The sequence below is a fragment of the Apodemus sylvaticus genome, chromosome 1, assembly GCF_947179515.1.
Source record: "Apodemus sylvaticus chromosome 1, mApoSyl1.1, whole genome shotgun sequence".
Classification (NCBI taxonomy): Eukaryota; Metazoa; Chordata; class Mammalia; order Rodentia; family Muridae; genus Apodemus; species Apodemus sylvaticus.
In genome coordinates, this window is record NC_067472.1 from 98,755,945 (window position 1) to 98,783,088 (window position 27,144).

The window sequence follows — 27,144 nt, forward strand, 5'->3', positions numbered from 1 at the left end:
GGGGGAAGACAATATCCTACATCTTATCTGACCACCACAAATTAAATATGGATATCAACAATAACAAAAATAACAGAAAACTTACAAACCCATAGAGAGTAAACAACTCTCTACTGACAAAAAAAAAAAAAATGGGTCAAGACGGAAATTAGAAAATAAGTCGAGTTTCTAGAATTGAATGTACCCCAGTGTGTGGGGCACAATGAAGGTAGTTCTAAGAGGCTAGCTCATAACACTAAGTGCTTACATTAAAAACAACAACTGGAGAGATCTCAAATGAGTAATTTAACAGTCTACTTGAAACTTCCAGAGCAAAGAGAAAAATATCACACCCAAAACAAGTAGATGGCAAGAAATAATCAAACCAAGGGCTGAAATCAATAAAATAGAAACAGATACAAAGAATCTATGAAACTAAGAGCTGGTTCTTTAAGAAAATCAATAAGATTGTCATATACTTACCCAAACTAACCAAAAGGCAGAGGGAGAATGTCCAAATTAACAAAATAGAAACAAAAGGGGGTGCATAAGAAGAGTCATGAGGAAATCCAGAGAATCATAAGGACATACTTTAAAATCTGGACTCCACCAAACTGGAAACTGTAAAAGAAATGGGTATTTCCTCAGGACATACCACTGAACAATGTTAAGTCAAGATAAGATAAACAATTTAAGAAGACCTATAACCACTAGTAAAACAGAAGCATTTATTAAAGGTCTCCCAACCAATAAAAAGCCCAGGACCAAATGGTTTCAGTGCAAAATTCTACCAGACTTTCAAAGAAGAATTAACATCAATAATCCTTAAATTATTTCACAAAACAGAAACAGAAGAAACATGGCCCAATTCATTTTACAAGGCCACAGCTGTCCTGATACCCAAATCACATAAAGACACAACAAAGAAAGAGAATTATAGACCAGTTTCCCTTATGAACATGGATGCAAAAAATTTCAATAAAATACTTGCAAACTGAATCAAAGAAAGCATCTAAAAGATCATGTACTGAGATGAAGTAGACCTCATCCCAAACATACAAAGTTGGTTCAATTTATTAAAATCAGTGTAATGTACCATATAAGCAAATTGAAAGAAAAAACTCACAGGATCATCTCATTAGATACAGAAAATGCCTTTGACAAAACCCAATTTCCCTTTATGATAAAAATGCTAAAGAGATTAGGAATACAAGAGACATACCTCAACATGATAAAGGAAGTTTACCGCAAGCTTATAGCCAGCATCAAATGAAATTGATAGAAACTCAAATTAATTCCACTAAAATCAGGAACAAGACAAATTTCCTCTCTTTCCATATCTTTTTATGGGACTTGAAGTTATAGGACTTGAAGTCTTAGCTAGTACAATAACACAACTGAAGGAAAAAAAGAAATACTAATAGGAAAGAAGTCAAACTATCTTTATTTGAAGATGATATGAATTCATACATAAAAGACCCTAAAACTTCACCAGGATACTTCCACAGCTGATAAACACTTTGAGCAAAGTGGCTGGATATGAAATTAACACACAAATTTTGTAATGCAAAAACCAATGTAGCCTTCCTACATACAAATAGAAAGAAATCAGGAAAACAACACCTTTCACAATTGCCTCAAATAACATAAAATATCTTGGGGTATCTCTTCCCAAGCAAGTGAAAAACTTTTATGATAAAAACTTAAAAGTCTTTAAAGAAAGAAAGAAAAGGATATCAGAAGACAGAAAGATTTCTTGTGTTCATGGGTCAGTAGAATTAACATAGTAAAAATGGCAACTCTACCAAAATCAATCTAAAGATTCAATGCAATCCCATAAAAATTCCAGCACAGTTCTTCACAGATCTTGAAAGGACAATTTTTCAGCTTCCTGTGGAAAAACAAAAGACTCGGGACAGTTGGAAAATTCCTGAATAGTCCTGGAAGTTTTAAATTTTACTATCAAGCTATATAGAATTGAAGACCCAGACATAAATCTACACCTATAGACAACTGGGTTTTTTTTTTTTAATAAAGAAGCCAGAAATTCATACAGGAAGAAAGATGGCATCTTCAATAAATAGTGCTGGTCAAAATGGATTAGAAAAATCCCAGTCAATCCATACTTATCACCCTAAACAGAACTCAACCACAAATGGATCAAAGACCTCCCCATAAAATCAGATACAATGAACCTGATTGAAGGGCAAGTAGGGAATAGTCTTGAACTCATTGCCACAGGAAGTCAACAACTAATGAATGGGACCTCGTGAAAATAAGAAGTGTCTGCATGGCAAAGGGCACTGTAATTTGGACAAAGCTGAAGCATATGTTATGGGAAAATATCTTACTAGCTACACATATACTAGAAGGCTAATATCCAAAATATGTAAATAACTCAAGAAACTAGATATCAAGAAAACAAATACCCAATTGAAAATGGGGAACATATCTAAACCAAGAGTTCCTCAACAGAATAAGCTCCAATGGCTGAGAAATACTTAAAGAAATGTTCAACATCCATAGCCATCAGGGAAATGCAAGTCAAATCTACTTTGAGATTTTATCTTTCACCTGTCAGGATGACTAAGATCACCAAAACAAGTGGCACCTCATTCTGGCAAAGATATGGTGATAAGAGGAACACTCATCCATTTCTGGTAGGAGTGCAAACTCATACAGTCACTATGAAAATCAGTTTAGTTGTTCTTCAGAAAGATGAGAATCCATCTACTTCAAGATCTAGTTGAAGAAGCATCAGAAATGCAAGGTCATTCTCAGAAGAAAAAAAAAAGATCCAGTTATACAACTCTTGGGCATATAAAATTCTTGATCCTAACACAGAGACATTGCTCAACTATGGTACTTCATAATTGCCAGAAATTATAAATAGCCTACATGTCCCCAATAGGAGACTGTATAAAGAAAATGTGGTACATTTATACAATGGAGCATTAATTAGTCATGAAAATAAATGACATCATGAATTTGCAGGCAAATAGATGGAAGTAAAAAAGAATCATCCTGAGTGAGGTACTCAAATCAAGGAAAATAAATATGGTATATGTCTGCTTATATGAGGGTATTAGCTTTTATGAAAATGATAAGCAAATTTGCCATCTACAGAACCATGGAGGGTACAAATAGAGTAAGGAACTAGAGGAAACAGATCGATATCATTACGAAAGGAAAGGAAGTAAAACAGATACTTATGGATGGATTGGGGGTTCTGAAATGATGTGATCAAGTAGGATGGGAAGGGGCTAGGAAGAAATGAGAGGAGATAGGGGGACATACAGCTAAAATTAAGGAGCATTAGGGGAGTAGTGTAGAAACCTAATATAATAGAAACCTCCTAAAATAAATAACATACGGAGGCAATCTAAATGAAATTGCCAAATAACGGGAGACACAGAGGCCCAACTGGCCATCTCTTATTACCAAATGAAGCTTCCAGTTCAATGTTTGGGTTGCATCTAATTCAATTGTTGATCAAGAGGCCCCTAAGGAATCCCCAAACAACCCAAGCTGTTGCCAAGGCTATAGGATGCTCTCCACAAACTGACAGCAAGGCTCCATTGCTGAAGTCAACACCCACACAAATCAATGATTCTCTGCAAGATGTGCCAGGGAAATTTTGCCACAAAAAAGGGGGGGAGTAATTACCCACAACTGATTTGATTTAAGGCTCACTGCACAAGATGGAACCCATACAAAGCACTTTCAGTAACCAAGAACTTGAGACAAGATAGTGCAAGAGCTTAAGGCCAAAACCCAAATAATACTAATCTTCTTTTCTTAAGAAGAAAATGGAAAAATGTAATGATAAATAACTCCTAATGATAGTCTTCTATACTCATAGGCCAGTGCCTTGTTCAACCACCATCAGAAAAGCTTCCTCCTGTAGCACAAGAGAAAAATTATAGAGACCCACAGCCAGACATTACTCAGAGAGTGAGAGACCTTGGAACACTCAGCCCTAAATGGGATTTCTCCATCAAAACTCTCCACTTATAGCTCAAGGAACAGAATGTAAGAGCTAAAGGGGATGGAGGACACCAAGAAAGCAAGGCTCTCAAAATCAACATAAGCAAAGCTCATATGAACTGAAAGACTGAAACAGCATTTACAGGGCCTGCATGGGTCTGTACCAGGTCTTCTACATACATATTCTGGCTTCCAGTTTAATGATTTTATAGGACTCCTGAGTATGTGATTTGTAGGGTCTCCAACTCTTGTGTTTTCACTGTCTCTGTCTCTGTTTGCCTCTCTGTCTTTCTGTATGTGTGCCTATGTGTGTGTGTATGTGCATGTGCATGTGCTTGCATGCATGTGTGTGTGTACCTGTGCGAGTATATATGTGTGCGTGTGTGTCCTTTTGTTTATCTGTCTTGTCTGATTCTATGTGATAGTTTTTGTTTTACCTTGTTATACTTCATTTTGTTATTGTTTAAAGTGAATGAGTGAATGAATGAAAATCTAGCTACTAGGGTAAAGGTTAACAATTAAACTGTCATTTATATCAATTAAATCAATTTTCTACATTGGGATATGTCAACCTCTCCAGGGCAGATCTCCTATTCAAGAGTAGTTGAGCAACAAATAATAGACTCCACAGTCCTCTATGTGGTGTTTTTATTAGGTTACAGCTTGGTTGGTTGATTGGTTGTTGGTTGGTTTTTTGTTTTGTTTTGTTTTGTTTTGTTGGTTTTTTTCTTTTGGGGTGGAGTTGTTTTCTAGGTTTGGGATATTTTGTTGTATTGAGTTTTTTGTTTATTTTTGAGAAATAACTTAATGTTGGTTGCTTAGGCAGGAGAAGAGGATCTAAACAAGCTTGGGAGAAGGGAAGGATATAATCAAAATATATTTAAGTTTGAAATAATAAAAATTTTAAATATAAAATAAATTTTAAAAAGTGAGGAAGTTTTTTTAAATTAGAAATCAAGCCTCTAGATTCCGATTTCACCAGAAACAATTTTCTTTGTTTATCTACTGCTTGACAGGATAATGTGGTATGGGGGTATAATGATATAGGGATACTGTAATAGAGGAAAGTTGCCATGTAGGGATGCTGTGGTAGTGGGATATTGTCATATAGGATGTTATTGTATAGGAGTGATACAGTATAAGGATGCTATGGTATAGGGATGTCATGATGTATGAATGTTGTGATGTAGGGTCTCTGTGTTATACTGTTGCTTTGATAAAAAGATGCTGTGGTATAGGGATGTTGTTCTGTAGGGATGTTATGATGTATGGATGCTGTGGTATAGGGATGGTGTGGTATAGGGATGTAGTGATGTAGGGGTGCTGTGATGTAGGGGTGTTGTGATGTAAGGATGCTATGGTATAGGAATGTTGTGATGTAAGGATGCTGTGGTATAGGGGTTGTGTAGTATGGGGATGCTGTAGCACAGAGAGATACAAGATGAATTCAGAAACATGGGCATGCACCCTAGCTTTGCTATCTGTTCTGGAGGAATGTATAGAATCTCTGAAAGTTAGATCTTAAGCTCAAGTGGCAGGAGGAAGGTTACAGTTTCTGAGCGAGGTTTCACTGTGAAGCCTGTGGCTCTATATTAATAATGTGAGGACTTGAGAATGCCTCTCAGAATTGTCTGTAGCCCAGTTGTTCTGTCTTCACTTGATTTGGCTTTTAAACTCACTTCTAAGACAGATATTGTCCTTACAATGAATCTCTTTTCCGAAAATCTCCCACTTCTACACTTTTAAGAGATAAAATAAACACTGGGACAAAAGCTGTGAACATCACAAGTGCAAGGAAGTACAACATCCTGCTCTAAACATAGTTCCTTGGCATATGATATCTACAGAAGGAAATAGCTCTGAAAATAAGCCTTTTTATGAAAGCAATTTACATTTATCTACATCAGCAGAGAAAGTGGAGAATGAAGGCAGAGACATGTTCTCTGATGCATGTACCTATCTATCTCAGAAAGATTTTTACACAGGAAGAACAGGTGGGGAAGGTCATAACACCTGCCTGGCAGAGATCCCACAGGCTTTCCTTTGAGAGTTGCTTTGTGGGTAACTGTGCTTTATAAGACAACTTTGGTGCCTTTTATTTCTGGAGATTCAAGGTAGAAAGACATAAATACCATAGCAAGCTAGACTTAAATACTGATCCTCGTCATGCCAATAAAAACAGGCAAGATAGCAAAAAGCAGAAAGAAGTGATTCTGTGCAGCCAAACTGGAAAGAGGAACAAGTAAGAAGATCCAATAACCACCCAAGTCCATCTTCAGGGCCGTGACATGAGGGTTACGTTTATAGTGAGTGCACAAGTTATACATAACCACACAGTCCTAGTCAACATGTAGTCCTATCATTAACCTAGAACTGTTTCCTAGCTCCTGCCCATCATGCAAATTGTCACAACCGAGTAAAATCTCTTCAAGACAAGCTTCCCCTCTCACTTTTCTTTCCCCAGCTTGACACTTCTGGAGAAGTTGCATTTCCTCGAGGCCCACTGTATCAGTAGCCTGAGAAGCCACGCACAGGTGTCTCTTTCCAGAAGATTCGTCCTTCCTGCCAGGACATTTACAGCACATTTTCTCACTCTTCTTTTTAAAAAAGCTATTAGCTGTTTTAGTTTTTATTGTATGTGTATGGGTGGGTTTTTTTGCCTTCATCTATATCATTTGCATGCCTTGAGGCCAAAAGAGGCCAAAAGAGGGCATTGGACCCTTTGGGACTGGAGTTACAGACTGGTGCAAGGAATCATATCTGGGTCTTATGGGAGTTCAACTGGTGCTCTTAACCACTGAACCATCCTTCCAGCCCTACACTCCCTCCCTCGACCTCATGGCTTGTATTGTTACCTTACCACCTCAAAAAGCCAGGCTCCCTTTCCCCCTCTTCCTTTGCATAACATACAAGTGACAACCATCTGGCCCTTTCCATGAGACTAAGACATCGCTGATAGCTTCTCTACCCGAATGCTTTCTGTTAACCTATCTAATGTCTGTTTAATCTCTCAGAGTAAAATGCCAACATTTTAGAGGAAGAAGAGGTGAAGGTTAAAGCTTTCCTATACCAGTCCCAGCTGTGCTAAAGAAGTGGAGTTGGGGATGTTTGCCTTCATTTCCCTTTATGAGCCATTCATTCCCACTCTCCACCCCCTGTAGTCCCATCTTTCTCTGATTGGAGGCCTGAGGCTCTCATCCCCAGATGGCACGACCCTGTGCAGGTGGCAGGTTCTGCCTGGGAACAGCATTTGCTTTCCCATTGACTCCCTGTTGCTCCAAGCTGTGAACTCACAGTCACTACCTTCTGGAGGCTGGGGCTCAGCCTCTGCGACAACAGATGCTGTTTGAGAAGAGTTGAAGCAACTGCTGTAAATATTGGTGGATAGCTTGACTAGCATCGCCGGCGTAGCTCAGCAGACATAGCTGTTAAGGAAGGAGATCCCTGGGAGTGGGAAGGACAACAGGAGTAGGATTCTGCAAGCTGTTCCTTTCACTCTTCCCAATCTCAGTCTCAAACCAACTCTTTATCAATCAGGAATCTTGATCCCTTTTGCTTTTCTACAGTTGTGATTGAGAAGACCCCTGACATCCCTAAGAAATGTACTTTTTGTTTTGAGATAGAGTCTCCTGTAGCCCAGACTGAACTCAAAGTCATTATAGAACATAAGATGACCTTGAACTTCTGCTTCTTCTGCCTCTACTTGCTGCCACCATGGATATATATCACCAAATCTGGTTTATGCAATGCTGAAGATTGAACTGAGAGCTTCATTCATCACTCTGCCAACTGAGCTATATCCCCATCCTACCAGAGTCACATTTCTTTTATGAGTGTTTAGATTAAGGACATTTCAAAGATTCAAGAACAGTCACTGTTCCATCTCCACCTGCAGTGTTCAATGCAGACTTCTGGCCAAATAGCACCAATATTCTCTGTTTTCAAATTCCTAAAGAGAAAACAAGGGAAAAATCCAATTCTGCATTGGTCATTGTAGGTACCTGGAGTAGTCTACAATATCCCTGTGTGCCACAAGGCTCATTCCAGTCAAACAAATGTGGCTTCTGTGATACTTTGTCCTGGATGACATTTTAGCAAAATATACAAAAGATAGGTCAGCACCAGAGAAAAGAGAAAAGCGGCTGTGGATACAAAGAGCCGGAGTTCTGACCAGACCAGAGGCAGCTTTTAGAAAAGAGGTTGAGAACAAAACAATTAGGACATTAGAAAAGGGAGGGAAACGTCTGAGCCAAAATACAGGAGAAATACCTTTTTAAAGAGTCTAAAGACTGCAAACAAAGAAGCCCATAGAGATTAAAATAGTTCATTTAATGTATCGCTGTCATAACAAATTATTATAAACTCAAAGGCTTAAAACAAATTTATTCTCTGATAACTCTGGACACTAGAAGCATAACAGTTGCTCAGACTACAAGTCAAAGTGCCAGCAGGACTAATTCTTTTACCAAAGGTTCTGGGGGCGGGGGGGGGGGGGCGGAATGCATTTCCTTGAATTTCAGTTTCTAGTGGCAACCTGGCCATCTTGGCCTGTGGTCCCTTCTTCTGTCTTCAAGCCTCATCACTCCACACTGCTGCTATCTTCTCACTGCCATGACTTTCAGGATCTTCTCTGAGCCTCATATATGGACCCATCATCTCAGGTTCCCAGACAGCCTAGGTGAATCTCCTTGTCCCAGGATTCCTTTTTATGTTTTTGTTTTGTTTGTTTTTATTTATTTATTCACATTACCTCACTTCCTGCCCCACCCTCCTCTCCAGTTCCACCCTTACAAATCCCCTTCCCCTCTACCCCCTCCTGTTGGGGATTGGTTCTAATGCTTTGTTTCAGTCAGGAATCTGCATGTCCAAACTATGAAGGCCCTGGTCCCCAGTTGGTTTTTGATTGATCAGTAAAGATACCAATGGCTAATGGTTGGGCACATGCAGGGACACTTAGAGTTTTGAGGATAGGACACAGAAAGGAATGGGGCAGAGTGGCCATGACTCATTGAGTCAAGGAAGATGAATGGGATGCCATGGCAGCAGGAGATAAAGCCAGCCGGCCATGTGAGATTTCAGGTAAGTGGCCACTGACCACTTCTTTGGTTAGGCCTGGGACAGGAGAGGAAGGTTTAGGAATACCCGGCCTTTGAGGCAGCCAAGGCATTTTAAAAATAAGTGTGTGTGTGTGTGTGTGTGTATGTGTGTGTGTGTGTTTTATTTGAGGATCCAAAAATAGCTCCTGGACAGGTGCGAGCATGCAATTCACCAGGAGCAAAAACTTTCCACTACACACTCCCCTTCTACTCAGAGAAGGGGAACCTCCCCTGGGGTACCACCCCAGTGTGGGGCATCCAGTCACAGTAGGATTAAATAATCCTCTCCTACTGAAGCCCAACCAGGCAGTCCAATTAAGGGAAAGGGATTCAAATGGCAGGCAACAGAGTCCAAGACAGCCCCTGTTCCAATTGTTAAGGGACCTAGAGGAAATCCAAGCTGCACACCAGCTACAAATGCCTAGGTCCAGCCCCTGGATATTTTTTGGTTGGTGGTTCAGTCTCTGTAAGTATCCTAAAATTCTTAATCACAGTCTGAGATATGGCAGGGGCAGGTAAAATTATTTTTACTATTCCCCACTCAACAAAATTTTGTGCCAATATAAGAATATAATGTTTACTGGCAAAATTCATAATGCTCTTGTTTTTAATAGCTGATTAGTATTCCATTGTGGAAGTGAACCACATTTTCTTTATCAAATAGTTGAGAAACATCTAGGTTATTTCCAGTTTCTGACTATTACCAATAAAGCTTTTATGAACATAGTTGAGTAAGCGTCCTTGTGATATGATGGAGCATCTTTGGGTACATTCCCAGGAGTGGTGTAGCTGGATCATGAGGTAAAACTATTCCCAGTTTTCTGAGGAACTGCAAAATTGATTTCCAGAGTAGTTGTACAAGTTTGCACTCCCACCAGCAATGGAGGAGTGTTCTCCTTGCTTCACATCCTTGTCAACATGTGTTGTCCCTTGAGTTTTTCATTTGAGCCTTTCTTATGGGTGTAAGGTGGAATCTTGAGTCATTTTGATTTACATTTCCCTGATGACTAAGGACACTAGAGATTCCTCCATTAAGAATTCTCTGTTTAGCCGGGTAGAGGTGGTGCACGCCTATAATCCCAGCACTCTGAGAAGCAGAGTCAGGTGGATTTCTGAGTTCGAGGCCAGCCTGGTCTGCAGAGTGAGTTCCAGGACAGCCAGGGCTATACAGAGAAACCCTGTCTTGGGGGGAAAAAAAGAACTCTCTGTTTAGCTGTATACCCCATTTTTAATTGGGTTACTTGGGTTGTTGGTGTCTAATTTCTTATACAAATGGATGTAACTAGAAAATATCCTGGTGAGGTAATGAAGACCTAGAAGGACATGTCTATTATGTATTCACTGATAAGAGGATGCTAGCCATAAAGTACAAGATACCCACACTACAATCCACACATCCAAAGAAACCAAATAACAAGGATGGCCCAAGAGAGGATGCTTGAAGCGTTCTCAGAAGGGGAAATAAAATAGATATAGGAAATGGAGGGAGGGAGGGAAATGGGTGGGAGAGGAGAAGAGGACAGGAATGGGGTCGGCGGGGCAATCAGATGTAGGGAGAGCAAGGCAGAGAACACTGAACTCAGCAGGAAGTGGGGGCATCTCTAGGACGTGTCAAAGACCTGGGATGGGGAAAGTCCCCAGGAAAACTCCTAGCTGAGACTCCTAGCAGTGTTGGACATGGAGCCTCCTGTAGCCCGGCAGGGCTCCAGTGGAGGGATAAGGACAGCAACCCATCCACAGAACCTTTGACACAATTGTGTCATGCCTACAAGATGTGCAGAGACAAAGAAGGAACAGAGACAAAGGGAATTGCCAACCAATGACTGGTCCAAATAGAGACCATCCTATAGGCAACAACCAATCCCTGATACTATCAATGATAGTCTGTTATCCTTACAGACAGGAGTCTAACATAACTGTCCTCTGAAAAACTCTACCTAGCAGCCAGTGGAAACAGATGCAGAACCCTACAGCCAAACATTAGATGTAGTTCAGGCAGACTTATGGGAAGAGTTGGGGGGAGGATTGGGTGGTCCGAAGAGGACAGGGACTCCACAGGAAGACCAAAGGGGTCAATTAACCTATACTCTTGGGGGCTTCCAGACACTCAACCACCAACCAAAGAGTGAGCATGGGCTGGACCTAGTCCCCCTGCACACATGTAGTAGATGTATAGCTTGCTCTTCATGCAGGTCCCTGAACAACTGGAGCAGGGACTGTCCCTGAACCTGTTGCCAGCCTGTGGGTCCTGTTCCCCTAACTGGGTTGCTTTGTCTGGCCCCGGTGGGAGAGGATGTACCTAGTCCTGTAGTGACTTGATGTGCTAGAGTGTGGTGAAACCTGGGGAGGAGAGTCCTCTACCTTCTCAGAAGAGAAGAGGAGGGGAAAATGCTGCAAGGAGTTGTAAGAGAGGGATTAGGAGGGAAGGCTGATATTGGGATGTAAAGTGAGTAAATAAATTGTTGAAAAAAAGATTTATACTATTTAATGATAAAAACAAAGGCTTATTATTTCACCGCCATCATTCTTTAGCACATAAGTGTCACATTGGTATCTCTTCGGGGCTGGATTGTGTTATAGGGTTTGTTTTTGTTTGGTTGGTTTTTTTGGGGGGGGGTTGATTTTTTTTGTTTTTTCAAGACAGGGTTTCTCTGTATAGTCCTTGTTGTCCTGGAGCTCACTCTGTAGACCAGGCTGGCCTCTAACTCAGAAATCTACCTGCATCTGCCTCCCAAGTGCTGGGATTAAAGGTGTGTGCCACCACCCGGCTACAGGTTTTGTTTTTTAAAATTGCTGTTTGAGTTACCAACTTGAATTTCACAATGTATTTGAAATTTTGCTTGAGATTGAGACAGAATTTCATGCAACTTCTGACAAGTCCTTGACAACTTCTGGGGGTTTTTTTCTATGTATGTACAAAACTTTGATTTTCAGCGGTTTGATCAACGGTTATAAAAAAAAAATCTATGAACTCTAAAAAACGTTGACGATGCCTCAACTGCCTTGTGTGGAATCTAATATTCAGCCAAGATTTAGTTCTTCCTGTATAAGTAAGGAGTACATCCATCTCATTACTATGTGGCTTGACTTCATCTCTAATAATGAGAAATTATTTATATACTGAAGATTATTTTAAGACTTGGAAAAATGGCTCAGTAGTTAAGAGGGTTCACTCTTAGAGAAGAGTAGAGTTTGGCTTCCAGCATCTAGACAGTTGACAACTGTCTATAACTTCAGTTCTGGGGGACCTGAAGCTTCTAGTCCTTCTATTGGGGGGTACATATCCCTCGTTGGAGCTTATGATGTGATGCAAATACCTACATGAAATACCATTTTACAATTTGGACTTTTTTCCCTAACATGCTAAGCTAAGCATGCCCGGTATCTCAGCCCTTTCTTTTTGTTATTGTTTGGCTGGTGTTTGTTTGTTTGATTTTTAACTTTAAAAAAAAAGTCTTACTAATTGCCAAAGTTGACCTTCAGGTCACTCTGAAATGAAAGTTTGCCTTTTGCCACTTGCAAGCGTCGAAGCAGAAATGAAGGTTCTGAAATGTTTTGTGAAGAACCCTCATAATCCGGACTTCTCATCCTGCCTCTGAGAGTCTGGTCCTGTCTCCCACTAGAGAAGGTATGACAGGCTGCGGTCAGCCCCATCCTGCAAACTCTCGTCCTGAAAGGCTCAGGTAGCAGCTCAGGAAGCATGTTAAGATATTCAGTCTTCCTCTAGGCTGCAACTCCCATTTCTTCAGTTTGCATTGTAAAGACATTTACAGCAACCCCATCCTTTGTCCTTCGTCCTGATAACATACTGGGGAGGCTGAATTTTCCTCAAGGTTGCTGGCATGCGCAGACAGAGTCAAGATGCAAGAGGGACGCTGGATAGGGATCTTGGAGATCAGCCCCATTCCCACAGGCCAGCTGCAGAAGCTCAGGGCTGGACCCGTGCCAGAGTCACGTGACGTGACACAGAAGCTCGAAACCGAGCTACGGGGCAGAAGTCAGCTCCTCAGTAGCCACTGTCCGCTGTCCCTAGCATCAAAGGCACTGTTCTCAGGGACAAGTTGGGCATCTCGCTCTGGGTGAGTTCTGCCGGGAAAGCGCGGGGCAGGAAGGAACCCAGGGGTGGAGTGGGTGGGGGAGGGCGGGCGAACAGCCGCAGGCGGTGGCCTGGGCAGGATTCATGCGTGTTTTCCCAGCTGGTTGGGACAGTGGGCCTCTGGGCCAGAGGACTACGCAGCACACTTTTCTGGAACAGGTCAGGATGAGAACAAACTGGCCTAGTGAGGGAGCTGGGCGGAGTTGAGGGCAGTTGTGGGGAGGCCGGCCACACCTCTTACAGGTGGATGTTTGCCTCAGTTACCTGCATCGGAAGGTGCTAGTGAGTGCCCAAGCCACTCACTGCACCAGGGCTCCAGCGGAATCCGGAATCCGAAGTGAGTGTGGCAAGTCTCTAGAGAGGTGAGCTCTGTCCCCAGCCTTGCTGTTAGCTGGTAAGGATACCACAGTCATCCTCCCCCCCTCCCCACACCCCACCCCCTTTGGCCTGTTTAAAATGAATGTGATCACTCCTCCCCAGCCATAGCACCTTTGGCTGAAGCCAGGATGGAGGTAGTCCGGCAAGGAAGGCCTGGGGACACTGGCACTCTGGGATAGGTGTCAAGCCTGGTTCAGGGGGCCTCTTGAACCTGCAGCTAACCTCTCTGTCCTTTGATCCCAGAGAGAGCCTTCTGTGTTAATACCTTTCTCTGTGCTAGTCCTTTGAAACATAAGATCAGCTATGCTTAGAGCTGTCTAGCCCAGCATGGGTGAGATCTGAGGTCTGAATTCACACTGTATCTGCCAGGACCAGACCTGTCGCCGGGGCCACCGTGATTCTCACAACCCTGAAGAAAATGAGCGACAAGAAGAAAAATCTTATTACCTTACAGGACCCTGAAGCCAAGTACCCACTGCCCTTGATTGAGAAGGAGGTAGTGGGTCACCTAAACCTTCCTCTGGTTAGGTGAAAGAGGAGGGTTGGGGGTGTGGGTGGGAGAAATGCTAACTGGGAAGGTGGGGTGAGCAGTCACCTCAGGACCGAATGGAGCACCTTTCTATAGATCTGGGCCACAAAGCAAAACTCCTAGAGAGCCAACAGAACCTTCCTACCTTTCTTCTTTCTTCTTTTTCTAACCAGCAAATCAACCACAATACCAGAAGGTTCCGCTTTGGACTGCCCTCACCAGACCACGTCCTAGGGCTTCCTGTAGGTGAGCAGGGCTTGGTGACATCTCCAAGTCTGGGTGTTTGAGTACTCGGCTTCTATTAGCAATGGATTCCCATTCTGTGGCATATGAAGGGTACACTGATATAACCCTGGACCACATGAATAGACTGGTGGACTTGAGGAGAGTGTCCCATTGTTCCACTCGGACTGTCACAATAGTAATAGCTTGAGGAGCACTGATAAGGCGTAAGCCCACAGTCAGGAGGTGTAAGATATCATTAAAAGCTCCTATCCACGCAGCTTAAGGCCAGTCCCTCACCGTCTCTGACCCTCCATCTATAAAATAGTATTTCCCAGGCCTGTCTGCCTCCTTCAGGTATAGCAAGGGTAAAATTCAGAAACTTCATTATGTTGTTCAGGGATGACAAGAGCAGGTGTTCCCTTGCAGTCAAAGCCCAATATGCATGAGAAGTCACTAGCAATGCAAATGCACTAATTGGTAGTGACTTTATCTACCAATTATCTGAGGGGTCCTGAGACCACTTTAAGGAGGGACTCACTGTGGAAACCAGCCCCAGCTGACCTCTTGAACTGTCCCGCTTCCAGTTGCATTAGTAACATCTCTAGACAGCTCAAGATGAAAAACCTAAGGGACAGGGTGGGACGGAGAAGCCTTGCCCCTTGTCTCCTAGAGGACAGTCTTATTGATGGCCTACTTTCATAGAAAACTCTGACTTCAACTCTGCCAAGTGATGAAACTGTAGTATGAGGAATCCTGATGGCCCCTGAGCCTGCTTGTTGTCCCTCACTCCTCTGTCACTGTTCCATTTCTCTGCTTAGCCCGTCTGTCACCACCCTGTTTGGAGGCAGCGTGAAAACACAAGCCACTTGAGAAATAGATTTTGTAGAGACCTCTCTGACCTGCTCTTCCTTCAGCCTCGGTGGAAGTTGTGTGGTCAGTGGGACAAGGCAATGTAGGCCCTCTAAGAGTCTTGATAGGAAAACTGGATGCCTCACAGCTCAGCTGACACAAAGATGGAAAGAGGTGGGGCCCCAGGGCCCAGGATGCAGCTTCATTCTGTGGGGGGATACAGTGACTGACTTTCTAGGTCCCCAGTTTCAAGTGAGCTCTCAAACGGAAGCTGCTGCTTCAGGCCCGTGCTCTCAAGTGACCCTGGTGTCCAATCAGGCTATGGCTGTAAGTTTGCCCATTAGCCTCAACGGACTCCTCCAAGACACTGCTTAGCATTATGAACTAGCCCCTCTATCCTCAAGCCTCCCACTTCCCTTCTTCCTTTTTGCACCCTCTTCATCTCTGTCTCTGTCTCTGTCTGTTTCTATTTCTAACTTCCCAGGCACACTTAGTTTCTACTTTATCTAAACCTATCCTGAAACCTTCTTTTGCTTCCAGATTTTAGTATTCCTTGATGAGGCTCCTCCCCTCAATACTAATTGCCTTGGTCTCTGAAGTCTGCACTTTAATCTACACATTAGTATAGACCCATCGGGCTATAGTCTAAACTCATATGTCTTTGCCCTCCCCCCAACTCTATAGAATTCTACTCTGGACAGGCAAAGACAGTGTAAATGTCCCTGTTGCCTCTCAGTAGAGCCAATGGCCAGATTGCACACATCCAGGTCCTGGGACCCTGCAGCATCCATGAGGCTAAGCCCTGTTCTATCCTGGGACATAGATGGGTTCCTGGTGACTCCCTCCCAGACTCCAGGTTAGGAAGAAAAACTTTCATGAAGATGATAATTTTCTTTAAATGGAAAAAAACTTTTCTGATTTATTTTTTGAGACCAGATCCCACTCTTAGCCCAGGCTGTACTGTGATTTACAGCTCAGATTAGCTTTGAACTCAAGTCAGTCTCTGATGTCCAAGTGCTAGGATTACAGGTATGTGCCACCACACCTGCTCCTTTCTGATGTTTTTAGTGTCCATTCCCACCTTTAATTCAGTCCTACTCCAAGAGTTATAGCTGGGCAGGTGTTATCAAACTGAATCTTTGGGGGATTCCTGGGTCCTGTTTACTATTCCTATTCCTATTCCTGTTTGAGCTTAACATTTGGTACATTTGTGCAGGTAACTATGTCCATCTCTTGGCACAAATTAACAATGAATTGGTAATCAGGGCTTACACACCCGTCTCCAGTGACGATGATCAAGGCTTTGTGGACTTAATTATAAAGGTAAATAATGCCCATTTTACTCAGCTGTCTGGAACCCCCAGGTATCCTAAGTGTGGTAGAGTGGAGAGCAGTACTTTTTCCCTGGAGGGACTTATGACAGTGCTCAACAGTCTCCTTTATCAGTGATGCTACATTCTATCCTGTAGTGCCTCTAAGGATTGCTGTGGTTAGTTTGTCAACTTCACACAATCTAGAAATCACCTGAAAAGAATCTCAGTGAGGGACTATCTATATATACTAGGTTGGTCTGAGAAAATGTGTGCGGTGGACTGTCTTGATTAATTGATGTAGAAAGACCCAGCCCACTATGCCTACCGTTCCCTAGGCAGAGGACGCTGGGCTGTTTAAGTGCAGAGAGTGGGCTGAGCACTGCCAGACATGCATGCATGCATTCATTTCTCTGTTGGAGGGGATGTGGTGAGCTGCTTAAGTTCCTGCCTGGACTTCCCTGCAAAGACAGATTTTAACCTCGAATTATAAGCTAAAATAAACCCTTTCTCCTCTAAATTGTTTTGATGGGATATTTTAGTGTGGAAAAAGAAAAAACATGTTAAGTCGTTCACAGTGAGTGTGAAAGTATTTACTTGCATGATTTCTGATTCCAAGTGCACTTTCCAACTGTATGTAACTATAGCCAAAGTCGTGGAAGTATAAAGGACCCATACTTGCTTTTCAGATCTACTTCAAAAATGTACACCCCAAGTATCCCGAAGGAGGAAAGATGACTCAGTACTTGGAGAACATGAAAATTGGGGACACCATTCTTTTTCGGGGGCCAACGGGGCGCCTGTTCTACAATGAGCCAGGTACCAAGTGCTGCTCAGTGGGGTCTCACAGCGGGGAGATTCCTCCTGTGGTCATACTGTGGTTTTCCTCAGCCCTGGGGCACATGGGCTTGTGCTTCCGGTCTTCATTTATTCACTTCATTCATTCACAGAAATGCATTTATAGTGGCTTCTGTCCCTGCTCAAACTTATTTCTCAGGTGTATATGTCCTCATTACTATCTCTGCACAGATATATGAACGGTGCCTGCTGACAAGCACAATGGAGGGAAACCACACTAATCAGTCACCCATTTACTCACTCATCCACCATTGCCATGGAGGGGGCTCTAAGAGGCTCCGAGTTCATTAGAGATTCCCTAAGAAAAGGCCCAGCTACCCCTGGGGTGCCCAGACTTGATTTCCACTCTGCATATTGGCATACCAGAGGTGGCCTACGAAGCTACTGTGTCAGAATGGCTTGGAATACTACAACCTCTCCCTTAGCTAGACCGGCCTTCTAAGAGTCAGACATCTTTTGTAGACTTCCAGACAAGGGCTGCAGAAGTCAAAAACATGCTTTATATTTCTAGGGACCCTTTTAATCAAAGCAGACAAAACAAGTGAGCCGGAAAAAAAACTGGTTCATCACCTGGGGATGATTGCTGGAGGCACCGGTAAGATTCTCAGGGTTTCTCTCAGACCTTTCTAACGTGGGAGTTCTTTGACCCTTGAGAAGTGATACGAGAGATGCCTGCACAGCTGTGGTAGTGAGAATGTGGAGTCAAATACTGAATCTGACCCTGGTGCCCTCCTGCTCCCTCTCAAGTCAGGGCTGTGTGGCCAGTCCAGGCAGGCTTTGCTCACTGGTTCCTAAATAGTGGAAGATCCAGTTCCTGCCTAACTTTCCAAGTCCTTTGAGAATGAGCTCTCAGGGAGACATTCAGGGTTAGGCACCATCACAGACAGTTTTAATACTATCATATTCACTGGCCCTACACTCTGTGTGTGTGTGTGTATATACATCTATACATAACACACACACACACACACACACACACACACACACACACACACACATATATATATATATATATATATATATGCCACTTGAACACCTAGGCTCAGAATCATGACTATTATTATACTACGAATCTGCTTTTTTTTCTAACTAGCTCACAGAATGTTCTTTTCCTCTTGTCACGGGAAAATTTAAAAGGAGGGCTGAGCATGGGGCTCAGTTGATAGAGTATTTGCCTACCACAGGAGGTCCTGGGTTCAGTCTACAGTACCACATAAAACCAGGCATGGTGACATATTTAACTCCAGTATTTGACACGATCAGAAGTTCAAGGGCATTCGTTGACTACATAGTGAGTCGAGGCCACCCTGAGATACATGAAACCCTGTCTCAAAAAGGAAAGGGGGCCTTTGACCTTCTGTTGCATTAGAAAGGAACACCAAGCCTGGCAGTGGTGGCACACGCCTGTAATCCCAGCACTTGGGAGGCAGAGGCAGGTGGATTTCTGAGTTCGAGGCCAGTCTGGTCTACAGAATGATTTCCAGGACAGTCAGGACAACACAGAGAAATCCTGTCTCGGAAAAAACAAACAAATAAATAAAAAAAAAAAAAGGAAGGAAGGAAGGAAGGAAGGAAGGAAGGAAGGAAGGAAGGAAGGAAGGAAGGAAGACCAAAGCCAAGGGTGCTCTTCCCCACTTTGGGTTTTAGGGAACAAAAGGGAAAATGGCTCAGTGAACATGTTAATCCACTAAAGGCCAGAAACCGGGGCACTAGAGATGGGAGCAAAAGGCGTGCCTGCTGTTTTGCAGGCATCACGCCCATGCTACAGCTGATTCGCCACATCACCAAGGACACCAGGGATGGGACCAGGATGTCCCTCCTCTTTGCCAACCAGGTCAGTTCTGCAGAGTCAGCCCTGAGTTTGCCACAGTGGCATGGAATGGGGCCTCTGTAGGAATTCCTCCCTCCCCCACTGCCTGAGGACACACTGCTTGGCTGCCTGCGGCTGTGGGAGGCTTAGTGGGCTCAGCAAGTCTGCTGGCAGCCAGCAGAAGGAGCTATGGCCAGGCCTGATCTGTTTGTCTCTGCTTAACTCGATCTTCCCCACAGTCCTACTCATGCCTGAGCTTTCTCCTTAATTCCCAGCTCTCTGTTTTTCTGAGTATTAAATAATGGATGTTCCTGCTGGGAATTCTAAGTTCATAAGAATATACATGCTTTAATTTGTCTTTTTCCCTATATGTACTATATGCACCTATACATGATATATCCTCATACACACACAATTTTTTTTCACTAAGTAGAATCACATAGGCATTTTCCTCTTGTTAACTTTAAATAGTCACACCAGAGTCAAAGTAATGTTTTACTAAATATTCATTCAGGTTCTTTCCAGATTTTGGTCATAAACAATTAGTAATTATAAGTAACTGTTTACTTATTTTCTGAAACAATGCCAGAAATAGAATTACTAGACAAGAACCTTGGAGGGTCTGAAGGCCCAAGCCTGCCCCACTTTTCCCATAAGCAAATGTAGACCACCTTCCTCTTCTACACATCACCAGCACTGCCTTCCCCTGGCTCCTCAGAGAAGGCCAGCCTGCACTAAGCCTGTGTTCTTTGGCCTCTTAGGCCTGATCCTGGACACAGGGAAGAGAATGGGGACTTTTGCATATAGTCAGTGGTCTGTGCAGACAGTCCTTGCAGCCAGAGGGCAGCCTTACTGTTGGTACCCCCACCCCAACCTCAGCCCCTCCAGCTCTTTAATGGGAGACAGGGAGTAGCAGGACCTCGTTCGCCCCTGGAGTCTGTCAAGCTCTCAAGCTTGGACAACGGCAGTTCAGTTGTGAATGTGCAGACCCATGTGTTCAGTCTTGTGGGGCATGCTGGCTGTTCCTACAGGAGCCTTTGTAATGTTGCTTTTTTTCTAGACAGAAGAGGATATCTTGCTGAGAAAGGAGCTAGAAGAAGTCACCACAACTCATTGCAACCAGTTCAACCTGTGGTATACGCTGGACAGACCTCCCAGTGGTATGAGCCATGTGGCTCTCCTTTCTTCTGGGCCAGCTCCACCCTTTGACACACCTATCTATAGACTAGTCTCTAGGTTTTATCGGTTTTGCCTTTAAGATTTACTCCATAGGAGATCATGCCTGGGGACTCCTGGTCCGTAGAGGGCATGCAAGAATCTGAGTGGGAGGACATCGGAAGCAGCAGTTTTTAATGGAGGTCAAGGGCGAGAGCTAAATAAATACCTCTTCTCCACGCCACACACTGCACTGACGACAGACTCCAAGCCACCAGGCTATTTGAACACATACTCTCCAGTCAGCACACTGCACCTAATATGACCACTGGCCCCTTAACCTCGTGTACCTGCCCACGGCTGCTGCTCCGCTCACCACCAACCTCTTCTGGACAGCACACTTCAGATACAGAGCTTCAGCCAGCTCCCGCAGCCTCAGCTAGCATCCTAGGAATGCTTGCATCGCAGGAACCACATGCACCTTGCATCACACATGACATATCTCCTGCTTCCCTGATCTATACCAGTCTATACCTATAAGCTCTCCAGCGGAGACTGCTGCCCAATTCCACGAACACCAGTGAGGCCTCCTCACCCCTACCTAACAGCCCCACTTTCTACTCAATGCATAGAGCAGAGAGACACCATCCCGAGTCTCTGAATCCAAGGCTTGAGCCTGGAATTTGAGGAAAATGTTATGGATGGCAGGGAACCCATATGTCTGCTTCTTGAGTCGACTATGACAGCCAGCAGTGCAGACGTCTAAGCTTTTGCAGGGCAGGGACAAATGCAGCACCATGCTTTCTCCCTTTCTGCTTCTCTTCAGGCTGGAAGTACAGCTCTGGCTTCGTTACTGCTGACATGATCAAGGAGCACCTCCCTCCTCCCGGGGAGGCCACACTCATCCTGGTATGTGGCCCGCCGCCTCTGATCCAGGAGGCCGCTCACCCCAGCCTGGAGCAGCTCGGCTATACCAAGGACATGATTTTTACCTACTAACCCCTCCCACTCTTAGTGCGGGTCCTTCTCTTGTTTAGAGTGAGTTTGGATTCGCCCTGTTGAAGTAGAGTATTTGCAAGGTGTTTCTCCATGCACCCTTGGGCATGATGTTCTTTTGGTTGTGGGCCTAACAAGAGTTCACGGGCTGAAGACAAAAGTGATTTCTGAGCTTCCAGGCTTGGAGGCTGGGAAGGAAGCCACTTTCTCCATGATGTCCTCCATGACTTAGTGGAATAAACTGGACTACTTTGCATTTAGCTCACAATGTGTGGATATGTAGAAATATACTGGGCAAACCAGGGCGTACTGAAGTGGGGTGGAGGTGAAAGAGAGTAAGGGTGTGACCAGAACTGGCAATACTGTAATGGTTGTAGGGTTAGAATTCCAGCAGGATCCAAACAGGCCACTATCAACCTAACCACTTATGAACCTTACTTACATTTCTCTGCTTTAAAGGCCAAATTCACAAGAGGGCAAAGGCCTTGTGGTGTTTGTTCTTCCTTGCCTTGTGGGCCACTTTTTACAAAAGCTGTATGTCAGGGCAGTAAATCCACAGTAGGTGGGCCCCAGGAACTCCTTTATTACAGCAGATGGACACATTTGGGGATATTTATATTTTAGCATCCTCCATCTTGGCATTGTGCCAAAGTTGGCATGGTTAAGTTTCTTCATTGACCCTTTCCAGAAGCTGTGCTTCAAATCCCATCATTCAAACCAGATGATACAGGGACCGCTAGTGCCACCTGCAGTTCAAAGTGTGAATAACATACTGCAGCTCTGCTACTCTGGGGGTAAGCTCACCCCAACTCCATTCCTTATAATCGTCCTAATGGGCCAGAGGTTCTGTGGAGCTTTTGTTCTCTAAGTTACACAGGAGGAAACAGACAGTGTTAGTCACGCATTTCCCTAGTCATTCAGACTGTGGGTGGCAGAGTTGCCTTTAAACTTGGATCTGTTTAATTCTATGTCTGTTCTCCCTTCAGAAGAACTGGCAAAGTAGCAGCAGTATTTGCACTTGCTGCTGGACTTGCTACTCAGTGTGCATATGTGTGTGCATGTGGGAGGGTGATGGGGGGGTAACAAGAAAAAGAAGAGGAGAATGTGGTTCCATGGAGCTCTGCTATACCCTTGACTCTCACTCACAGGGGGCCAACACTCCCGCGGTCATCCACCCACTTGTGTTCAGTGTATTCTTGCATAATGCCCTCCTCAGGGAAAGACTCAGCTGCTCACTCTCTGCTACACTGCTCAGCTTGGCCTTGAACCCACTCTGTAGCTCAAGTCGTCTGTGGACCCCACAATCCTCCTGCAAAGTTCACCATTGGACTAGTCCCACCTCACTGGATTTTTCATTCCCTGGGCCTTCAGGTGATTTCATTGATCATCTGACCAAGCCTGGAGATGCGTTTGGCTTTCCTAGCTAGAGCAGGTACCAATGACACCAAGGATAGTGGCCATTGGCAACGTGATTAAAGGACCTGGGACTCCCTGCGCCCACACAGACTACAGCAGCTCAGCTGGTTTATGCAGCAGGTACATGTGCATTTAACCTTAAAGTGAACCGTGAACATCCCGCAGGCACACGGTGCTGAAGGCAGAGTTGATGTGGAACTAGAAGAAAGAATAAGAGAAGTGAAGCAAACACAAATCGGTGGATGCACTGAGGCTGACAAGATGGTAGAAAGGTGGCACAAAGGTGGCAAGATGGCATGCCCATCTGCGACTAAGGAATTCAAAGCAGAAATGTGACAAGGTGACAGAAGTGGAGAATGTTTGGCAGGGAGTAGAAAACCATGGGCAGCGATCAGGTAGCAGGGCTGGAACTAGAACAGTCATGGCCTGGGAGGGAACTGGCTTGCATGAGACAGAACAGAAAAAAATAAAGTTCAAGTTTGAAGACTGCCCACTAGGGGGAGGTGTTTGACCAGACACTGGAGGCAGGTGAGGGGAAAGGTGTGTCACGTCACCTTGGTGTCTTGGAATGCAGGTAGATGAAAGCTGCTGGAGGGGGGAGGGTGCAAGAGAGGAGTCCTGGCTCTCGTACCCAGGCCTCTCTCAGTGGACATGCATACTTCTCTGAAGCTGCCCCAGAGGGTCCCCTGCCCACCCCACCCCCATCATTTCACTAAGCTACTGCAGAGCAGTTTGTACAACCTTCCTCCCTTCCAATCAGAGGCTTTTATGAACTAACAGCTCATTGTCTTTGTTCTCTTTTGACACCTCGCTTTCATCTCTGCAGGAGCAGTCTGCAGTTTGCATATAAAAGTACAAAAGGTAGAAAAGTTGTAGAGGAAAGCAAAGCACTGACGACACAGAGACGTGGGGGTGGGGACAGGACACAGAGAGATGTGGGGACACGTCTGGACACCTGCCCCACCCCTCTGCTTTTGCTCTTGTCAGCACCCACATCCAGTGTGGCCCACAAGCCCCATCTAGGTGGCTCTGTGCCAACTCCACACTGAGGCAAACATTCAGGCTGTGCATGTGCCTCTCTGGCTCTCAGCCATGAAGAATGTCATCTGCAGTCACCAGCATCAGGGACAGCCAGGCGGGTCATTCAGTAGTTGGTCCTGGCTCAGCAGAGTCTGTAAGAACACAGCCAAAGGGGCAGTTTAACAGTCCAGAGGCTAGGGCTACTCTGCAGTATCTTTACACAAAACAGACACGGGGAGTGGCCCATATCCAACATCACTGACCTACAGTTATCCCAAGGAGCCTGTGCACTGCGTGTTGAACAGACAGTAATGTTAAGCTGAAAATGGGCCGAGGACAAAGCTGGTATACACAATGGCGGAGTTCTTTGGGCTGCTGTGAGCCTCAGGGTTGGCTCAGGTTCTGATCCACTATCAAGCATCATCCCTCATTTCCTCTCCTGTGGCCAGGACACCCTACCACACCAAGTTCACTGGGCTTTGCCACAAAGTCATGCCACAAGTAGGGGAGTCGGAATCCTACCGTGAGGCAGTGGATGTCTTGGGAGAGGAGCCCTATCTGTGTCACGGTGCCTTCAGAAGGTGCCATCTGTAAAATGGGCAGCAGCCTAGTCAGCACGCAGGGGTGAAGTCCATGCTTTACAGACAGTGGCATGCAAAACCCCCTCTACTCCGGTGCACCCTCTCCAGGATACTCTTCCCCGGAGAGCGGTGTGTTCTAGGCCCTGCCAAATGTCAGCTGGTGAGACCCATGCAGTTTCAGTTCCTGCACTGCATGCACACACACTCTGCCGAAGCCACACTCAGCACCAGCACACAATGTAGAGATGCAGGCCACAGGCAGAGCCTGTCAGGCAGCCTCGTGCATATGTCCAGTGATCAAGCTATTTCCAGAAGTATGGAGCAACAGAGAGTCAGACTACTGGACAGGAGGATGATTTCCAAGCACAGGACCCCAGGCATCATTGCTATGGGGTAAGAGAGCATCTTCACGAGGCTGCAGCCTCTTCACAGCACAAGAGTCTCCTTCTCTTGCCTTTCTTCTCCCCTTCTCCTCAGGCACTGCTGGCCTACTCCATCTTCCTTATCTGGAAGCGGCAGACATGGAGGCACCAAGGGCAACCCCTTGGAGGAGGAAAAACTCAGAGCCACTAAGGGAACGGGAGTCACATGAGGCCAGATTCGGCAGTAATACAAGCCTATGCAAGGTCTGAAAACAGGTGTATGCGGCCCCTCCCTCGGACATAACAAACAGGACACAAAACCTGGCCTGACCTGTTCTACAACGGCATTGGCCATTGGGTACCACATCTAAACAACACTAGTGTTGCCCAACCTGGCAAGCTTGTGCCCACTTCTCTTAATAGCTGGACTTGAGGGGAGGCAGCAGACTTAGGTAACAGACCATGGCTGAGTCTTCTGTGTATATTAAAAACCAAAATGTTAAGCATCACCTGCATCTGAGGTAGAATCAGAATGCCATAATGGCAGTCCTGCCCTTCCTGCCAGATGGATAAAACACTGCTGTTATTCTGTAGATGAAGCTCACTGGACCCTGTAGGAGTCACATGCTGGCCAGTCCCAAACTGGAATTTCCTGAGCAGAAGCTCAGACTGGCAGAGCACACATCTCTTCCTGGTCAGTCTCTAGCCAGACACAGACCATCTGGTGAGCCCATTACCAGCTAGTCTGTGTGTCTAAAGCAGGAGACCAGCTCTGTTTCTACTCTTCCAGGAAACAGAAGTGGGCACGATGTGTAAAGCAGAGGCTTGCCAGAAAGGCGCCTGCTCACTCCCCACCCTCACTCTGCGGCTCATGCTGCTGAGATGGAAAACTAAATAGGCTCTGTGTGACAGATGTAACCCCTAGCCAGGGTGTGTGTGATACCGTGGCTGCTTCTATGCTTCACAGAGGGAGATGAGGCCCAAGGCAAGAGGCCACAGGCATCCTCTGACACATCTTCCATCCCCTTGGTTGAATTCTAAATTATAGACCCTTAAGCAGTCTAGTGGGCATCACCCTATCTCCAGCCCCCAACAAAATTAAAAATGTTTCATACTTTCTACATAAATATTGTTTTTATTATCAGAAACAAGTGGCCACTCTATGGTAAAGTACAATCAAATTACATTGTCACTATAGCCTAAATACCCGCTGTTGGCACTCTGATCTCAGCCAAGACTTGTGGCTCACAGGCCTAAGGCACTTGAATTCTTCCCTCAACTGGAGTATAAGGGCAGTGTCTGAGAACTGAGCCTTTTGGGATTGCCCAGGGCCTGCCTCTGCTCATGTGTTTCCAGCTGAAATATGAATTTGATGAATTACTAAACATCTACAAATGTCTCCAAGTGATTTCCCCTGAGTCCACATTTGGCTATAGTTCCCCAAAGTCTGTCCCCTTTGTGGTTGTGTAACTGCACATCTTGACCATCCAGAAGGTGTGTAGTGAGACCAGCCCAAAGACACACGATTGCTTTCTGCAAGTCATGCACAAGGACGAGGGTGAAGTGCAGTTATATGGTGACACGCGGTGTTACTGTGAGCTCTCCATGCACAAAGAAGGCAGATGACAGGGGCGTCAGCTCATCTGTCCCACCTGGTCCAGACCATCTAGTTCATGGTTATCAAGGCCACTGAGGCCCCGGTAGACACTGTAGACCCTTTGGCTGTCACTGGCAGCATCTCCAGGCTCCATGGGGCAAATGTAATCTGTAGATTCATCAAACTTCTTTTTCCTCATGTTTCCAAAATGTGAAAATCCAAGTTTCCTAGGCTGAAACAGCAGATGTAAGATGATGAGAAGGAGACCAGCCAGGGTCAGCGTGCAGATGTGACTTACGTATATCTGGGAGCTAGCTCAGGAGGAAAGAAATGAAAGCGCTGTGGGAAGCAGGACTCCCAATGGCATGTTCTAGCTGCTCCCCGAGACTGAGCCTAAAACTCAGCCCTACCCCCAGCAACTTCCTATTTCCCAAGGTAGACTGATAGGTGCCCTGGAATGCTACTTGTCTGCTCTTGAGGTCCAGCAGGGGGTCTGTCTCACCACAGCTGCTGGCACATGCGTTGAGTGAGGAGCACCCAGAGCCACAGGATATCCAGACCCTAGAAGAACCTGGGCTGGCCTTCTGTTCAGCCTGAGCTTTACCCACACTGCTCTGTTGGACTCCCCAAGACATAGGACCTGCCCTGCATCCTTAGGGAAGGGAATGTGAGCAGGAGGTCTAGCTGGACCCAATGATTGCTTGGGGAGAGTGCAGCGTAGCTTCTGAAGGTGACCTGTGGCCTGCAAGCATGGTGTGGTATGGGCTAGACTTTGTAGGGTTCCAAGAGGCCAGAGAATGAGAGGTACCTGGATGATACTAAGGTCAGCTGTGTGCTGGCTCTATCACAGAACACAGGCAGGATGAACTGCTAGGGGAGCACTCTTAGTGCTAGCAAGAT

General features: G+C 45.0%; 2 protein-coding genes across 6 annotated transcripts in view; one reads left to right on the forward strand and one right to left on the reverse strand.

Moving 5' to 3' along the window:
* The first annotated feature begins 13,035 nt into the window (after window positions 1-13,035).
* Window positions 13,036-21,581, forward strand: LOC127680043 (NADH-cytochrome b5 reductase 2). 2 transcript variants are annotated; one of them, XM_052175617.1, is made up of 10 exons: window positions 13,036-13,141; window positions 13,419-13,520; window positions 13,906-14,032; window positions 14,239-14,311; window positions 16,356-16,462; window positions 17,139-17,268; window positions 17,819-17,902; window positions 19,056-19,141; window positions 20,178-20,277; window positions 21,099-21,581. In XM_052175617.1, the coding sequence occupies exons 3-10, from the start codon at window positions 13,955-13,957 to the stop codon at window positions 21,269-21,271; spliced, it is 831 nt and encodes a 276-aa protein (XP_052031577.1). In that variant the 5' UTR covers window positions 13,036-13,141; window positions 13,419-13,520; window positions 13,906-13,954; the 3' UTR covers window positions 21,272-21,581. The 2 variants fall into 2 exon arrangements, with proteins under 2 accessions (XP_052031577.1, XP_052031586.1); XM_052175626.1 differs by lacking the exon at window positions 17,819-17,902.
* A 4,181-nt stretch (window positions 21,582-25,762) lies between these two features.
* Ppfibp2 (PPFIA binding protein 2) overlaps window positions 25,763-27,144 on the reverse strand; it is a 145,910-nt gene continuing 144,528 nt past the window's right edge. For all 4 annotated transcript variants that reach the window (XM_052155293.1, XM_052155289.1, XM_052155284.1 and 1 more), the window contains one exon: window positions 25,763-26,476. In XM_052155293.1, the coding sequence (XP_052011253.1) occupies window positions 26,282-26,476 (195 nt within the window). In that variant the 3' untranslated portion in view covers window positions 25,763-26,281. The remainder of the gene's footprint in view (window positions 26,477-27,144) is intronic.